This window comes from Hemiscyllium ocellatum, chromosome 5, assembly GCF_020745735.1.
Source record: "Hemiscyllium ocellatum isolate sHemOce1 chromosome 5, sHemOce1.pat.X.cur, whole genome shotgun sequence".
Taxonomy (NCBI): Eukaryota; Metazoa; Chordata; class Chondrichthyes; order Orectolobiformes; family Hemiscylliidae; genus Hemiscyllium; species Hemiscyllium ocellatum.
Window position 1 is genome coordinate 87,353,485 of NC_083405.1, and position 16,383 is coordinate 87,369,867.

The window sequence follows — 16,383 nt, forward strand, 5'->3', positions numbered from 1 at the left end:
TCATGGAAATGTCTCTTACCAAAGCCAGTGGGCTGACCATTTTAGGCTTTTTCTTCTTCTCTTTTGTTTTACTATAAATGAACAAATTACAATTATTAGATTTTGAGAAAAACTTTTACTGCTTTCTGTTTCTAAAAATATTAGAATAATTGTTATACAATTAGCAGCAACCACGTGTTTTGCATTAAAGGAAGACCAACTTAATACAAAAATCAAAGCACTTTTTAATTCAGAACTATAAATTGGCATAATTATTCTAAATTATTTACTTTTTCCCATTATTTCCAACACTGATGACAAATAAGATTAGATTTCATTTTATGAGCTGAAAATGTGTTGCTGGAAAAGCGCAGCAGGTCAGGCAGCATCCAAAGAGCAGGAGATTCGACGTTTCGGGCATAAGCCCTTCTTCAGAAAGGCTTATGCCCGAAACGTCGAATCTCCTGCTCTTTGGATGCTGCCTGACCTGCTGCGCTTTTCCAGCAAAACATTTTCAGCTCTGATCTCCAGCATCTGCAGACCTCACTTTCTCCTCGAAGATTTCATTTTATGAGTCAATCAAAAGCCTCAGACAATGTATAAAGCTGGCTTCTTATTTCAAAAGATCCGTCTAAAGTATTTTATAAAAGTACAAGTTACATTGGACAAATAACTGAGGTCATTTTACCCCAAAAAACATTGAGAGTTCTGATCATATGGAATCACTAAATCATAGACCAGAATTCATGCCTATCATTCTTATCATGCCACTACTTAAGTAAGTTGAAGTTACAAAAGTCCAGCTTGACTCAAATATAATTTTCATGGAAAAGATGTTGTATTGAAATTCAATGCAATAGTGATTTGGTTAATTGAATACTTTGTCATGCAATAACTTTATTAAATAAAAATGCATAATTCATAACTGTATGCGATTGATATAACAGTATAATTGCTTGAATTAGATCGCCCTAATCTTTTACGTGGAGTTTCTCACCTGTCTTTCTCAACTTTTCCATCAGTAGGAACATCATCTTCCCTTTTGTCATTCTCATCCGTCCTTCCTTTTAGATATTGGTTTGGCATCTCTTCACCTGTTGTAGAAATGGAACCTCCTCATGACTTTGAGGTTCAAACAACTTAAAACATGTTACTGTACAATTAAAGAATTAAAAAGCATACTGGAAGACGGATTTGGAAAACAATATATAAGATCCATTTGTTTCTTAGCAAATCTGGAGTGCACCTCTACTTTCTAGCCACAATGGATTTAACTTTTTTTTTAGATTCTCTACAGTGTGGAAACAGGTCCTTAGGCCCAATCAGTCCACACCAATCCTCCGTCGAGTAACCCACCCAGACCCATTTCCTTCTGACTAATGTACCTAACACTGCGAGGAAATTTAGTATGGTCAATTCACCTGACCTGCACATCTTTGGACTGTGGGAGGAAACTGGAGCACCCAGAGGAAACCCACGCAGACATAGGGAGAACGTGCAAACTCCACACAGACAATCACCTGAAGTTGGAATCGAACCTGGGACCCTGGTGCTGTGGGGCAGCAGTACTAACCACTGAGCCACCGTGCTGCCCTTTTTTTTAAATCAAAGGTACTCATCTCACAAAGTTTGGCCTATCCATCATACATAACCAGAACAAGCAGGAATTCAACAACTAAATTTAAAATGCAAACTTACAATACAAAAAAAAATCAATATCTAAACGTTCTCTTGTATTGTCCAGTTTTGCCCATTAGTTTGGGAGAGGCTCCCTGCCTAAAACTCACATTTTTATTTGTATATCATTTACAATGCGTTTTAACATACAAAGAATTAGTTGCACATTGATTTAGAATGAGAATTAGGTTTTTTGTCATGTTTACTCAAGTATGGGGATACAGGAGTACAGTGAAAGGTTTATAACATCACCATCTTAGGTACAGGGTACCGAGGTGGACAACATTAGGTAGAGTAGGAAACTAAGTTGAACGTTCAACATTACAGTTCTTGTCAGTATAAAGTAGTAAATATGCAGTAAAATTAAAAGCTACAAATTACAGTCCTTCTTTAGCCATGGGCCTACAGTCGCTCCATGCTAGGATTGCCCCACGAGGGCTCAATCTCTCTCCCATGCATGGTTTGATCTTGACCCCTGCTAGGCTTGATGTCTTGATCCCCACGCCTCTGTGCTGCCGTCTCGCCTCTAACCATTATCTGAGTTCACTAGCCAAATTGTCACAGGCCACCAGAGTCTCGCTCTGCTGCCGCTCCGGGTTCCCAGCCGCTTCCAAGATGGCGCTGACTGACAAGAGTTCTGCCCAGACACGCCAACCATGGCCAATCGCCAAAGTCCCCGCTCTGGGCCCCCAGCCCCTGCTGTCACTGCAGCTGCCTCCAATAGGTTAAGTAGAGAAAAACCCGAAGAAAAGAAAGAATAAACGCTTGACAAGAATAAAGAAAAACAATCGGAGCGACAAGCTCCAGCTCAGGAGCCCTACTCCACCGCCAATTTAGTGAAATGTTGAGAAGTAATTATCCCCCTTTGCGTGGGGGGTGATCATAATAACCACTAAATGGTAGAGATTGTGAAGCCTTGGCAAGCTGTGGCCTTGTATCTTGTGAAGGTAAACACAGATGCCCCAGAGATGGAGTGAGTGACTGTTTAAGGTGACAGACAGGGTGCAGATCCAGCAGGACGGATGATTTTAAAAATATACTTTAATTTATAAAATGTATTTATCTACATAGTCCCTAAAGCAGGTTGGTTCTACACAACAGCATATGAAGAAACAAGCAAATATCAGAGTCGGGAGTGTGGTGCTGGCAAAGCACAGCAGGTCAGGCAGCATCCGACTAGCAGCAGAATCGAAGTTTCGGGCGTAAGCCCTTCATCAGGAATATTGAAGTTTAACTCTATCCAACAAACAAAATGAAGGAGTCATTTAGAAACAATCCAAAAGAACTGTGGATGTTGGAAATCAGAAATAAAATCAGAAGTTGCTGCAAAAGCTCAGCAGATATCTTGGAAAATTCCTGATGAAGAGCTTTTGCCCAGAACGTCGATCTCCTGCTTCTCAGATGCTGCCTTTCCTGTTGTGCTTTTCCAGCATCACGCTCTCGACTCTGATCTCGAGCATTTGCAGTCCTCACTTATTCCATCTTGAAAAATGTCCATATCACAGAGGAAGAGGTACTGGATGTCTTGAAGTGCATAAAAGTAGATAAATCCCCAGGACTTCATCAGGTGTACCTAGAACTCTGTGGGAAGCTAGGGGAGTGATTGCTGGGCCCCTTGCTGAGATATTTGTATCATTGATAGTCACAGCTGAGGTGCCAGAAGACTAGCTACCGTGCTGCCATTATTTAAAAAAGGTGGTAAGGAAAAGCAAGGTAACTCTAGTCTGGTGAGCCTGACATTGGTGGTGGGCAAATTGTTGGAGGGAATCCTGAGAGACAGGATTTACATATATTTGGAAAGGCAAGGACATATTAGGGATAGTCAGCATGGCTTTATGCGTGGGAAATCACGTCTCACGAACTTGATTGAGTTTTTTGAAGAAATAACAAAGAGGATTCATGGCAAAGTGGTAGACGTGATTTATATGGACTTCAGTAACACGTTTTTACAAGGTTCCTCATGGTAGTCTGGTTAGCAAGGTTAGATCTCCTGGAATACAGGGAAAACTAGCCATTTGGTTACAGAACTGGCTCAAAGGTAGAAGACAAACGGTGGTGGTGGTAGAGGGTTGTTTTTTAGACTGGAGGCCTATGACCAGTGGTATGCCACAATGATTGGTGCTGGGTCCACTACTTTTTGTCATTTATATAAATGATTTGGGTGTGAACGTAGAAGGTACAGTTAGTAAGTTTTCTTATGACATTAAAATTGGAGGTGTAGTGGACAGCGAAGAAGGTTATCTCAGAGGACAACAGGATCTTGATTAGATGGGTCAATGGGCTGAGGAGTGGCAGATGGAGTTTAATTTGTACAAATCAAGGTACTGCATTTTGAGAAAGCAAATCAAATCAAGATTTATAAATGTAATGGTGGGGGTGGGGTGAGGGAAGTGGAGTTCAGAACTTGAGGGCATAGGTTTAGGGTAAGGGGCAAAGATATAAAACAGAACTAAGGAGCAACTTTTTCATTCAGAGTGTGGTTTGTACCTGAAATGAGCTACCATAGGAAGTGGTGGAGTCTGGTACAATTACAATTTAAAGACATCTGGATGGATATATGAATAGGAAGGGTTTAGAGGGATACGGGTCAAGTGCTGGCAAATGGGACTAGGTTGGGTTGGGATATCTGGTTGGCATGGATGAGTTGGACCGAAGGGTCTGTTTCCATGCTGTACATCTCTATGACTCTATGACTCAGCAGGTCTGGCAGCCTCTGTGAAGAGAAATCAGAGTTAACGTTTCGGGTCCAGTGACCCTTCCTCAGACTTCACATTAACTCTGATTTCTCTCCACAGACGCGGTCAGATCAGCTGAGCTCAAAGGCATCTCTTACATGTACAAGACTATATTCTGACTGTGTTCTGTCCCCACTGTGCCTTGGTGATCGCTGCCCCAAGTTTTAGCACGTCGCTCAGCAAGTTGTCCTGGATATTGGAATGTGTCAGTCTGCAACACTCGGTCAGAGTCAACTCCTTGTTTTAGAATACCAACAAGTTTCAGGCAGACCAAAGGGCATCATTCACCAAGTTGATGGTCCTCCTGGTCATCCACAATCACCTGATGAAGGAGCAGCACTCCGAAAGCAAGTGCTTCCAAATAAACCTATTGGACTATAACCTGGTGTTGTGTGGTTTTGAACTTGGTCCTCCTGGTGTAATTGATGCTAGTCTCAGCGTGTGTCCCAAGAAGCAGACCATGGAGAAACAGCGGCATGGAGCTGCTCGAGACAGACCTCAATAAAAACCACTGCATTTCTCTTCCTCTGCAAAGGCACATCCCAGAAGGAGCTGAGTGACAGCAGCAGTAGCTGCTCAGAGGTTGAAGGCTCTCACACCAGCCAAGCATGGTCTTGATGCTTTTTGGGAAGTTCTGATGATGAAGGAGGCTGGATGATGGTGTACTATGCACTTGAATGTTGCTGAAGCTGCAGTCTTCCAAGCAAACGGAGTGTGCTCCATCCCACCCCCACCACTTCACCATGTACTCCAAGAGATTGGAGCAGTTTCCCGGAGCAGACGGAAATAATTTCAGGTGAGCAGAGCCATAGGCGCAGCCAGCATATGTTTCAATCCTACTCAATGTCTACCAGAGCAAGATCGTGTTTAAAAATAAACAGTCTATTGTGCGAGCAACAACCGTTCTCAACCAGATTCCTAATTAACCATTCCCAATAATTCTCCAATAGGCTGCAATTTCCAACCACACTTCCCGATTTCTTTTTTTAAAAATGCGTTTAAATGCAGCAACTTCTGCATAATGAGTCAACAACAATTAGACAGATGATATTCTTTAGCTTACCCTGTGAAATATTGAAATGAAACTTACGCTCGTTTTCCTGGTGAGGGATGCCTCAGAGTGGAGGAACGTTACCACGGTGTTTAAGGAAAATCCCCTCCAAAGTGTTCTCGATGACTGCAAGAGTCAAAATGGGTGAGTTCCTCAAACACAATGGACTTTGATTGGTTTTGCCGATCCACTATGCGATGATAAAATCAAAGAATGACTGGCGGTACATCCCTACAATATTGCCTGTTGCAGATGAATGGTGCTGATTGACAGAACACTTCCACGAATCACCTCTCTGTGCTCAACCTGGAGGCAGAGTTACAGCGTCCCCAGTGACTCTTATTGGTATTAGTGTAGCCAGTCCTGTGACTGTCTGGCAGCTACGCTGTTAGTTTGTTGTAACATTTATTCCACCAGTTTGCCTATTAATAGATAACTGTCTACGACCATATATGGCACTGAATTTTACATCGGACCTTGCACTATTGAGAAGTGCAGGACGCAAACAATTTCAGGTAAGTAGTGTCACAGGTTAAAAAACATAAGGACATTTCTCTTGGGGAGTGGATACTTCTGGCTATCGGCCAGGCCGGGGACCCATGGCTAATTGAACACATTCATGTGATCTGTGAGGAAGCGGCTTTCCAAACAAAGGGGAAATCGAGGGCTGGAAACTCTGCAGGTCTGGTTTCAAGGCTCACCTGTTCCAAAGGTGTAAAATAACACCTCCGAATAGGTTGATTTAACATAAAGTACTGCAGCTGCTGAAAATCTGAAATTTAGAAGCAAATAAGTGCTGGAGATACTCAACAGGTCTGTTTCCAAGAAATATTAACTTCACTCTCCACAGATACTGCAAAGCTTGAGTAAAAAATGTATTGCTCTTTCTGTCTCTCCCCAAAAAGCTGTTCAGATAGATCTTCAATTGAAAATTGCAAAGTTAAGATGCATTGATTTATTTCTGCTAGATTTGTTGTTCAGTAAATAAGGATGCTATAATACAAAACAAGGAACTGCAAATGCTGGAGATTGGAAACGAATCAAACAAATTGCTGGAGAAACTCAGCAGGTGTGGCAGTGTCCATGGAGAGAAAGCAGTATTGATGATTCAAATCCTTCTTTGGAATTGATAGCATCAAAGAAAGGGAGGTATTTGTGTTGATGATGGGGGTGGGAAGGGAGTCTAGAGAGAGAGAAGATGAGGTGGACAGGTAAAGGGTTTGTTGATAGTCGAGAATGTTATAGGATTTTCAAAATCATTCATGGGATGAGGATATCACTGGCTAGGCCAACATTTATTGCTGATGCCTAATTGCTCAGAGAGCAGTTAGTAGTCAACCACATTCCTGTTGGTCTGGAGGTACATGTAGACCAGACCAGCTAAGGATGGCAGTTTCCTTCCTTAAATGACATTAGTGTACCCGATGGGTTTTTCCAACAATCGACAATGGATTAGTGATTATTATTAGCCTTTTATTTCCAGATTGTTAAATTTAAATTCCGCCATCTGCCATGGCAGAGTTCAAACCTGAGTTGACAGAGTGTTGTTTGGGTTTCTGGATTAATATTCCAGTAATAATATTACTAAGCCATCACCACCTCCAATTTAGAATTAAGGTATGTTGTTAACCATTTTCTCTGTCACATGCACTGCATCAAAGTGTTGCTGTACAATGCTTAAACTCTATAGTCTCTACTATTTCCACTGTTATTTGCACTGCTTGTTCCAAAGCTAAAACTGTTTTGACTGATTTATCCACGATTCTAATGACAATTCTTTTGCAAATGAGCTTGTGATGTAAATTTCCATAGCTATATTGTTCAGATAGCTTCACTAACAAGCTGTGTATACTATTGATAGGTTATTCTGGGAGTTGGTATCTGCTATTGAAGTGTGTTCATGCCAGTGCCCAACTTATCTATCTTATGAAATATTGATCAAAAGCTGGTAGGAGGTTGTCACATCTAATCTGTTTCTCATTGATCTATTGATAACATAGCACATGATCTAATGTTCTTCCCATATAGAGTCATAGAGATGTACAGCATGGAAACAGCCCTTCCCGTCCAACTCATCCGTGCCAATCAGCTATTCTAAATAAATCTAATTCTGTTTGCCAGCAATTCTCCCATATCCCTCTTAAGCCTTTCCTTTTCAATATTGTAATTGTATCAGCCTCTAGCACTTCCTCTGGCAGCTCAATCCATATAATGCAGCACCCTTTGTTTGAAAAAGTTGCCCTTAGATCCCTTTTAAATCTTAAACCTATGCCCTCTAGTTTTGGACTCCCCCACCCTGGGGAATAAACCTTGTCTATTCATCCTGTCCACGCCCCTGATGATTTTATGTAATAATATGCCTAAATAGGTTGGTTAGATAAATAAACAGAAGTCAGTCATACAGTATGGAAACAGACCCTTTGGTCCAACTAGTCCACACTGACCATGTTCTCAAACTAAACTAGTTCTACTTGCCTGTGTTTGACCAATATCTCACCAAACCTTTCCTATTCGTATGCTTATCAAATGTCATCTAAATGTTGTAACTGGAACTTCATCCACCACTTTCTCTGGCAGTTCATTCCACATATACTCTCTGTTTAAAAAAAATGCACCTTGTGTGCTATTTTAAAACTCTCTGCTCTCACATTAAAAATATGCCCCTTGGTGAAGGGGCACATCCTAGGGTGAAGACCCTTGCTATTCACCTTATCTATGCCCCATATGATTTTAAACTTCTATAAGGTCACCCAACGATCACCTCCTCTCCAGGTTGAAAAAGATCCCAGCCTATTTTTATAACTCAAACCTTCCATTTCCTGGTAACGTTCTGGTAATCTTTTCTGAACCCACGGTACTCCAGAAGAGGCCTCACCAACATCCTGTACAACTTCACCATGACATTGTAACTCCCTAGTCTCAAAGATCTGAGCAATGCCATAAGCATTCTAAACACCTTCTTAACCATCTTGTCTAGCTGTGACATGAATTTCAAAGATGTAGCTGAACCCCTAGGTCTCTCTGTTCTATAACATCCCCACTCAGGCCTTACCATTAATTCTAACCCTGCTTACCAAATTGCAATACTTTGCATTCATCCATATTTATCTTCATCCTACTACTCCTTTGACCCAATTAATCTAGATCTCATTGTTTTCTTTTATGACTTTCTTCAGTGTTCACTATACCACCAGTTTTGGTGTCATCTGCAAACTTTCTAACTGTACCTCCTACATTCTTAACTAAATCACTTATATAAATGACAAAATGGGCCCAGTGCCAATCACTGAGGAACACCGCTGGTCACAGTACTACAGTCCAAAAAACAACCCTTCACTACCACCGTCTCTTACGTAAAGCCAATTTGGTATCCAATTGCCAAGCTGACCTTGAATCCCATGTGACCTAACTTTACTAATTAATCTACCAAACGGAACCTTGTCAAAGGTTTTACTAAAGACCATGTAAACAACGTCTACCATTCTGCCCTCATCAATCTCTTTGGTTACTTGCTCAAAAAACTTCAAGTTTGAGAGACCCAAGCTGTTGATGTTTCTGCTGTGTGTATATAAGACTTTGTGACCTGACTCCCGAAAGGCTTATGTTGTACATGTGGAAAGTTCTGTGCATAAACATTTTATGAAACACCCTTACGGTTTTAAAAAAAAGCAATTACTCAATTAAACACAGTATATATGAGCAATTGGCATGGAGTGGCATTACCAGCAGTACTGGCAGGCGTACTGTGCATGCACATTTTGCACATGCAGAGTGAGTGTTTTAGCAGTGTCAGCATATATTCTTCTGTCATAAATATTTTTTTTTAATGTGAAGTTTGATATTCCTTTTACCAATATGGCAACTTTGTATAGATGAATAAAGATAATTATTGCGAAGCTGGGTAGAATAATAATGAGTTGAAAAGAATGCATGGTCCCCCTTACGAGACAAAGCGCTGTTCTGACCTTCAGGTACAGAAAGCGCTGCCAGTATACAGAGCAGCTGGGAGACAGGCTGTGATACCATTGTACTGATTTTCATTGTATCAAAGGTATTTTTGGCTAAAATTCAACATGGTATGGTCAGATTTGAGCTTTTTTTTCTTTACCTGTGATATTTTGATATTTTATCAATAAGATTGTGTTTACACTTCTTATATACTGAATAAACTTGTGAACATATGGGTGTTCTTTTACTCAGTACTTTATGTCACTTACAGAAAGGACGCACCCTGGGGGACATGGAAGGACGCTGTAGAATGTGGAATCGAGAGTTAGGAGAGGATATTTCATCGGAGGTATGGGAAGACATCTGGGGGAATGTAAGGAAAGTCTCAATATGTAACAGAGCACAGGCCATGCAATTGAAGATCCTGCTGAGGGCTCATATGGCGCTAGAGAGGCTAGCTAACTTCAAGAGGAGTATCATCAGGGTGTCCCAAATTTAAAATTAGTATAGGCACTCTTACACACTGATACTGGTCATGCATACTGGGGTGTTATAGTAAGAGAGCTAAAGGTCATCCTAGGGATTGAAATTAACGTGGATCGGTATTTCTTTAGGGGTTGCCAAATTTGCCCTCTCTGGGGGAAACACAGGAAGAGATTGTGTAATATTCTTACCCACTGTGCGAGGAAGAACTGGACGTCAGAAAAACCACCAGGTCTTATGGGGTGGCGTAGGCTGGTGATGGAGCATCTCCCCCAAGACCACCTCACAAATATGGTGCACCACAAACAACAGGTTTACAAGACGTGGCAGCCCTGTTTAAATTATATGGATGCTGACTTACCAGCAATATTAATCAGGGCCATGGTATATCAGTGTGGTGCCTGTGGGGCCCGCGGAGGAGGAGACGGGGGATAAAGAATACTTGCGAGCCTCAATGGAGATGTGATGAGTGAGATATTTGAATTTAGTTTAAGTTCGTATTTATTTAATATGTTTGTAATTTAGTTTAAGTAAAGTAGATATGTTTGTTCTGGTAGAATAGTAGGTCGTTTATTAACAATGGCATTATGTACTGCCTTTTTTCTGCTTGGATGGTGTTATATTTTTCTTTGTATATAAATGCTTTGTAAAAGATTTTAAAAGGTTATCAATAAAAATTTATTTTAAAAAACTTGTCAACATTAGACCCTCATTCAAAAAAAGGTAGGAAAGATCAGTCCAGTAATTATAGACCAGTCAGTTTTCCTTGGGAGGTGACAAAATGTCTAGAAACATTTTATTTAGGAAAGATGATAGTTACATGGAAAATGTGGATTCATCCTAAAGAGGCTGCATAGATTGGTTAATGGAAAATTGTGTCCAACTAGCTTGTTTGAATGTTTTGAAGATGTAACAGAGGGTTGATGTGGGCAACACCAAAGATATGATATACATGGATTTCCAAAAGGTGTTCGATATTGTACCTCACAATAGACTTAGGAAGGTTATAGGTCATCGAAGGAAAGATATAGTTGTAACATGAATACAAAGTTGACTGAAGGATACGAAACAGTCACTAATAGTTAATGATCATTTAGTTGAGTTTAGAAGGCTGAGAGGGGACCTGATTGAGACACATAAGATTATTAAACGATTGGACACTCTGGAGGCAGGAAGCGTGTTTCTGCTGATGGGTGAGTCCCGAACCAGAGGACACAGTTTAAAAAATAAGGGGTATGTCATTTAGAACAGAGTTGAGGAGAAACTTCTTCACCCAGAGAGTGGTGGGTGTATGAAATGCTCTGCCCCAGAAGGCTGTGGAGGCCAAGTCTCTGGATACTTTCAAGAAAGAGTTGGATAGAGCTCTTAAGGATAGTGGAATCAAGGGTTATGGGGATAAGGCAGGAACTGGATACTGATTGAGGATGTTCTGCCATGATCATAATGAATGGTGGTGCTGGCTCGAAGGGCAGAATGGCCTACTCCTGCACCTATTGTTTATTGTCTATTGTTGACTGGTTTGTTGCAGAGTACCCCAGAAGTCAGTATTGGGACCCTTGCTTTCCATGATCATGACATAAATGACCTAGATCTTGGCGTAAACTTGGAAATAGGAAATTGTAAGGAGAACAATACAAAACTTTGGAAGGACGGGAATAAATAGGTGAATAGATGGCAGATGAAGTTAATTGTGGGGATTGTGAGGTGATGAACTTCAATCAAAAGAACATGTATATAAAACAAAAGGTACTTTTCAAAAGAGTATGCTGGTGCAGAGAGACCTGACTGTGGTTGTACATAAGTCATTAAGGGTGGCAGGCAGGACAGGTAGAGTGAGCTTTCAACGAAGCGTACAGTATTCTAGGCTCGAATGTGCTCTATAAAAGCACAGCCGATTGGGCAGCATCTGAGGAGCGGTAGAATCGACTAATCGGGCATAAGCCCCTCATCCGGAATGAGGCTTGTGGGTCGGGGCTCAGAGGTAAATGGAAGGGGGGGTGAGGTTGGAGAGAGATAGCTGGGAAGGTGATAGGTGGATGAAGGTGAGGGAGGCAGTGATAGGTTAGAGGGGGCAATGATGGATGGGTGTGGAGGAGGGCCAAGTTGGAGACTTGGTACTGGCATAATGTGGGGAGGGGAAATGAGGAAGCTGTTGAAATCCACTTTTATCCCGTGTGGTTGCACGGACTCAAGGCTGAATTTGAGGCGTTCCTCTTCCAGAGTGTAATGGTTTGGATGGTGGAGGAGGCCCAGGACCTGCATGTCCTTGACAGAGTGGGAGAGGGAGTTGAAGAGTTCAGCCATGGGACAGTAGGGTTGGTGGATGTAGGTATCCCAGAGATTTTCTCTGAAACAATCCGCAAGAAGGCGTCCTGTCTCCCCAATGCAGAGGAGACCACACCGGGTGAAACCAGTTCAGCCAGGCAGATGAGGATATCGGTGGAAGGGTACTGGTTGGTAAGGCATGAGAGGAAGAAACAGAGGGCTTGGAGACCTTCATCGTGGCAGGTGGATGTGTACAGCGACTGGGTGTCCATGGTGATGATGAGGCTTTGGAGGCCGGGGAGACACAAAAATCTTGGAGGAGGTGAAATGTATGGGCGGTGTCACAAATGTCGGTGGGGAGTTCCTGGACTAAGGGGGAGGACAGAGTTGACACAGGAAGAGATGAGTTTGGTGGGACAGGCACAGGCTGAGACAACAGATCAACCGGGGCAGTCAGGTTTGTGAATCTTAGGAAGGAGATAGAAATGGGCAGTGAGATTGGAGGCTATGGACAGACAATGAGATTGGAGGCTGTGGATGGATCGCCCTTCACCGAACCACCTCTCCAACCACAGAGATGACTAACGTCGCAGGACCCACCAGTGCTGCTGAATTCACCAGCATACACATGATACCTACCTTGAACATCACTTCCCCCACAGTTGCCATCATGGCAGCCAATTCCATCTCACTGGAAGGCTCTGTCGTTGACATCACTTCCGTTGCTAGTGACATCACCAGCCACGTACCTTAGATTAGATTACTTAGTGTGGAAACAGGCCCTTCGGCTCAACAAGTCCACACTGACCCGCCGAAGTGCAGCCAACCCAGACCCATTCCCCTACATTTACCCCTTCACCTAACACTACAGACAATTTAGCATGGCCAATTCACCTAACCTGCACATCTTTGGATTGTGGGAGGAACCCGGAGCACCCGTAGGAAACCCACTCAGCCACGGGGGGAATGTGCAAACTCCAAACACAGTCACCTGAGGTGGGAATTGAACCTGGGTCAACAATGTAGGCATCTGAAAGGTAGGATAAAATGGCTTGTGTGATTGACAAAGTCGTTTACAGGTGTGTTTATTGACCGATCACTGAACTGAGACACCCCTCCCTGGGGTTCAAATTTTCATCTAGTGGCATGACTCAATTTGATATGAGGGATAGTGGACAGCAGGGTAAGAGCCTTGAGTCCTCTGTTTATTGAGGGTAGAGGGATCAGCTGGCCAGACCTGATGCTTACATCGTCAGCAGCATACTGATTAGCGAGTTTTGAGAAGATTTATAGCTCGTGTTGAGGTTCTGGATGTAGGTTTGCTTGCTGAGCTGGAAGGTTTGCTTTCAGACATTGGTGGGACGTATGGTGATGAAACGTCTGAAAATGAACATTCTAGCTCATCAAGCAAATCGACATGCAGCATACTGATTTTTTTTTTCAAAGCATGGAAACAGGCCGTTTGGCCCAACCAAGTCCACACCAACCCTCCGAAGAGCAACCCACCCAGACCCATTTTCCTCTAGCTAATGCAGCTAACACTACGGCCAATTCATCTGCACATCTTTTGACTGTGGGAGGAAACTGGAGCACCCGGAGAAAACCCACGCAGACACTGGGAGAATGTGCAAACACCACACAGACAGTCGCACAAGGCTGGAATTGAGCCTGGAACCCTGATGCTGTAAGGCAGCAGTGCTAACCACTGAGCCACCATGCTCATTGAGCTAGAAGTGAAGTTTCATGATCCTTTCATTTTTATAAATGAATATTCATTTCATTTTTATAATGTATTATTTTGTTCATTTATAATGTTCATTTAATGTTCATTTTTATAATGTATCCAAGATTTAATTTGAATAGTAAAATTAACTCTGTGCAAAATGTAAGTATTACCTTTGTTTAAAAAGGAGACTAAAAGGAGACAATTTTTGGTGAGGTCTTACCAATGATGTGTAAATGAGACCGATTCAGAAAAAATTAGCAGCTCAAAACTGTCATACTGTAGGCCACCAATAGCAGCAGAATTGAACTCAACCACAACCTGTAACCTCATGGCCCAGCATATTCTTCACACAAGTTGTAGCAAGACCTTAACCTAGATATGAGCATGCAGATTAGGTGCAGGCATAGGCAAATCAGTTGATCAGTTTCTAACCGATATGATTGTGGTCTCAAACCTACTTTCCTGACTAGATGAAGTTTCCACTGTCTTACCAGACATCGAGAGAGCAGCACTATGTCGAGAGATGACTGGTGGTGGTTTATCCTGAAGGTCACCGTGCCTCAGGCCAAAGGGAGATATTGAGAAAGAGAACCCTTCATGAGAACGATGGCTGGCGTGGGAAATCAATCCACCATTGTCAGTGTCCTACATCACAAATTAGCCATCCAGCCAGCTGAGCTAACACAACCTCTGTAAAAGTGAAACAAGATGCAATAATGAATCATGTAGTGGGTTTTATAACATTTTGGTTGTGGAGCTGCCGGTGTAGTTTTCCCTATTGACAAAATTCTATGTCCCTATTTATGGAGCCTAGAGTACTAGGAGAAAGTGAGGACTGCAGATGCTGGAGATCAGAGCTGAAAATGTGTTGCTGGAAAAGCACAGAAGGTCAGGCAGCATCCGAGAAGCAGGAGAATCGATGTTTCGGGCATTAGCCCTTCATCAGGAATGAGGCTTGTGGGTCAGGGCTGAGAGATAAATGAGGGGGTGGAGTTGGGGGAGGTAGCTGGGAATCTGGCAGCGTGGGATTCACAATGAGGTTGGAGGTTGTGGATGGGAGACCTAGAGTGGGGCTGGAGTTCAAGGTGGGGGCGTAGACAGTTGCTTGAGTGGGCATGGTTATTAGGTCAGGAATGATGTCACCAAAGGAAATGACATTCATAAAGGCAGTGAAAGTAGTGTTTGTGGCTATGTTCATGGGGGTGGAAGTGACGTCACGAGTGGTGACGGAAATGTTACTATTGGTTGTGGGCGGCACGGTGGCACAGTGGTTAGCACTGCTGCCTCATAATTCCCACCTCAGGTGACTCTCTGTGTGGAGTTTGCACATTCTCCACGTGGCTGAGTGGGTTTCCTACGGGTGCTCCGGGTTCCTCCCACAATCCAAAAATGTGCAGGTTAGGTGAATTGGCCATGCTAAATTGCCTGTAGTGTTAGGTGAAGGCGGAATGGATCTGGGTGGGTTGCGCTTCGGCGGGTCAATGTGGACTTGTTGGGCTGAAGGGCCTGTTTCCACACTGTAAGTAAACTAATCTAATCTAAGGTATGTGGCTGGTGACGTCACTAGCAACGGAAATGATGTCAACGACAGACCCTTCCAGTGAGATGGAATTGGCTGCCATGATGGGGGAAGTGATGTTCAAGGTATGTATCATGTGTGCTGGTGAATTCAGCAGCACTAGTGGGTCCTGCGACGTTCATCATCTCTGCAGTTGCGGATATGGTTCGATGAACGGTGAACCCCGCACTGCCCAATTCTATCTCCTACCTAAGATTCACAAACCTGACTGCCCCGGTTGATCCATTGTCTCAGCCTGTGCCTGTCTCACCAAACTCATCTCTTCCCATGTCAACTCCGTCCTCTCTCTTAGTCCAGGAACTCCCCACCTACGTTTGTGACACCACCCATGCACTTCACCTCTTCCAAGGTTTTCGTCTCCCCGGCCTCCAATGCCTCATCTTCACCATGGATACCCAGTCGCTGTACACATCCACCTGCCATGATGAAGGTCTCCAAGCCCTCTGTTGCTTCCTCTCATGCCGTGCCAACCAGTACCCTTCCACCGATATCCTCATCCGCCTGGCTGAACTGGTCATCACCCTCAACTTCTTCCAATCCTCCCACTTCCTCCAAACCAATAAGGTAGCTATGGGCACCCACATGGGACCTAGCTATGCCTGCCTGTTTGTCAGATATGCAGAACAGTCGATCTTCTGCAGTTACACCGGCACTATCACCCACTTGCTCCTCCACTACATCGATGACTGTATCAGCACAGCCGCGTGCTCCCACAAGGAGGTTGAACAGTTCATCAACTTCACGAATACCTTCCACCCTGACCTCAAATTCACCTGGACCATCTCGGCAAACTCCCTCCCCTTTCCGGACCTCTACATCATTGTCTCTGGTGATCGACTAACAACAGACATATACTACAAGCCCACCAACTCCCATAGCTACCTAAAATACACCTCTTGTCACCCTACCTCCTGTAAAAATGCCATCTCTAATTCCCAAT

General features: G+C 43.1%; 1 protein-coding gene across 2 annotated transcripts in view; it reads right to left on the minus strand.

Moving 5' to 3' along the window:
* Nucleotides 1–5,563, minus strand: part of abcb4 (ATP-binding cassette, sub-family B (MDR/TAP), member 4) — a 123,587-nt gene extending 118,024 nt beyond the window's left edge. For both annotated transcript variants that reach the window (XM_060824959.1, XM_060824957.1), the window contains exons 1-3: nt 5,482–5,563; nt 977–1,073; nt 20–71 (exon numbers count right to left, since the gene is read on the minus strand). In XM_060824959.1, the coding sequence (XP_060680942.1) occupies nt 20–71; nt 977–1,065 (141 nt within the window). In that variant the 5' untranslated portion in view covers nt 1,066–1,073; nt 5,482–5,563. The remainder of the gene's footprint in view (nt 1–19; nt 72–976; nt 1,074–5,481) is intronic.
* Between the last annotated feature and the right edge of the window lie 10,820 nt (nt 5,564–16,383).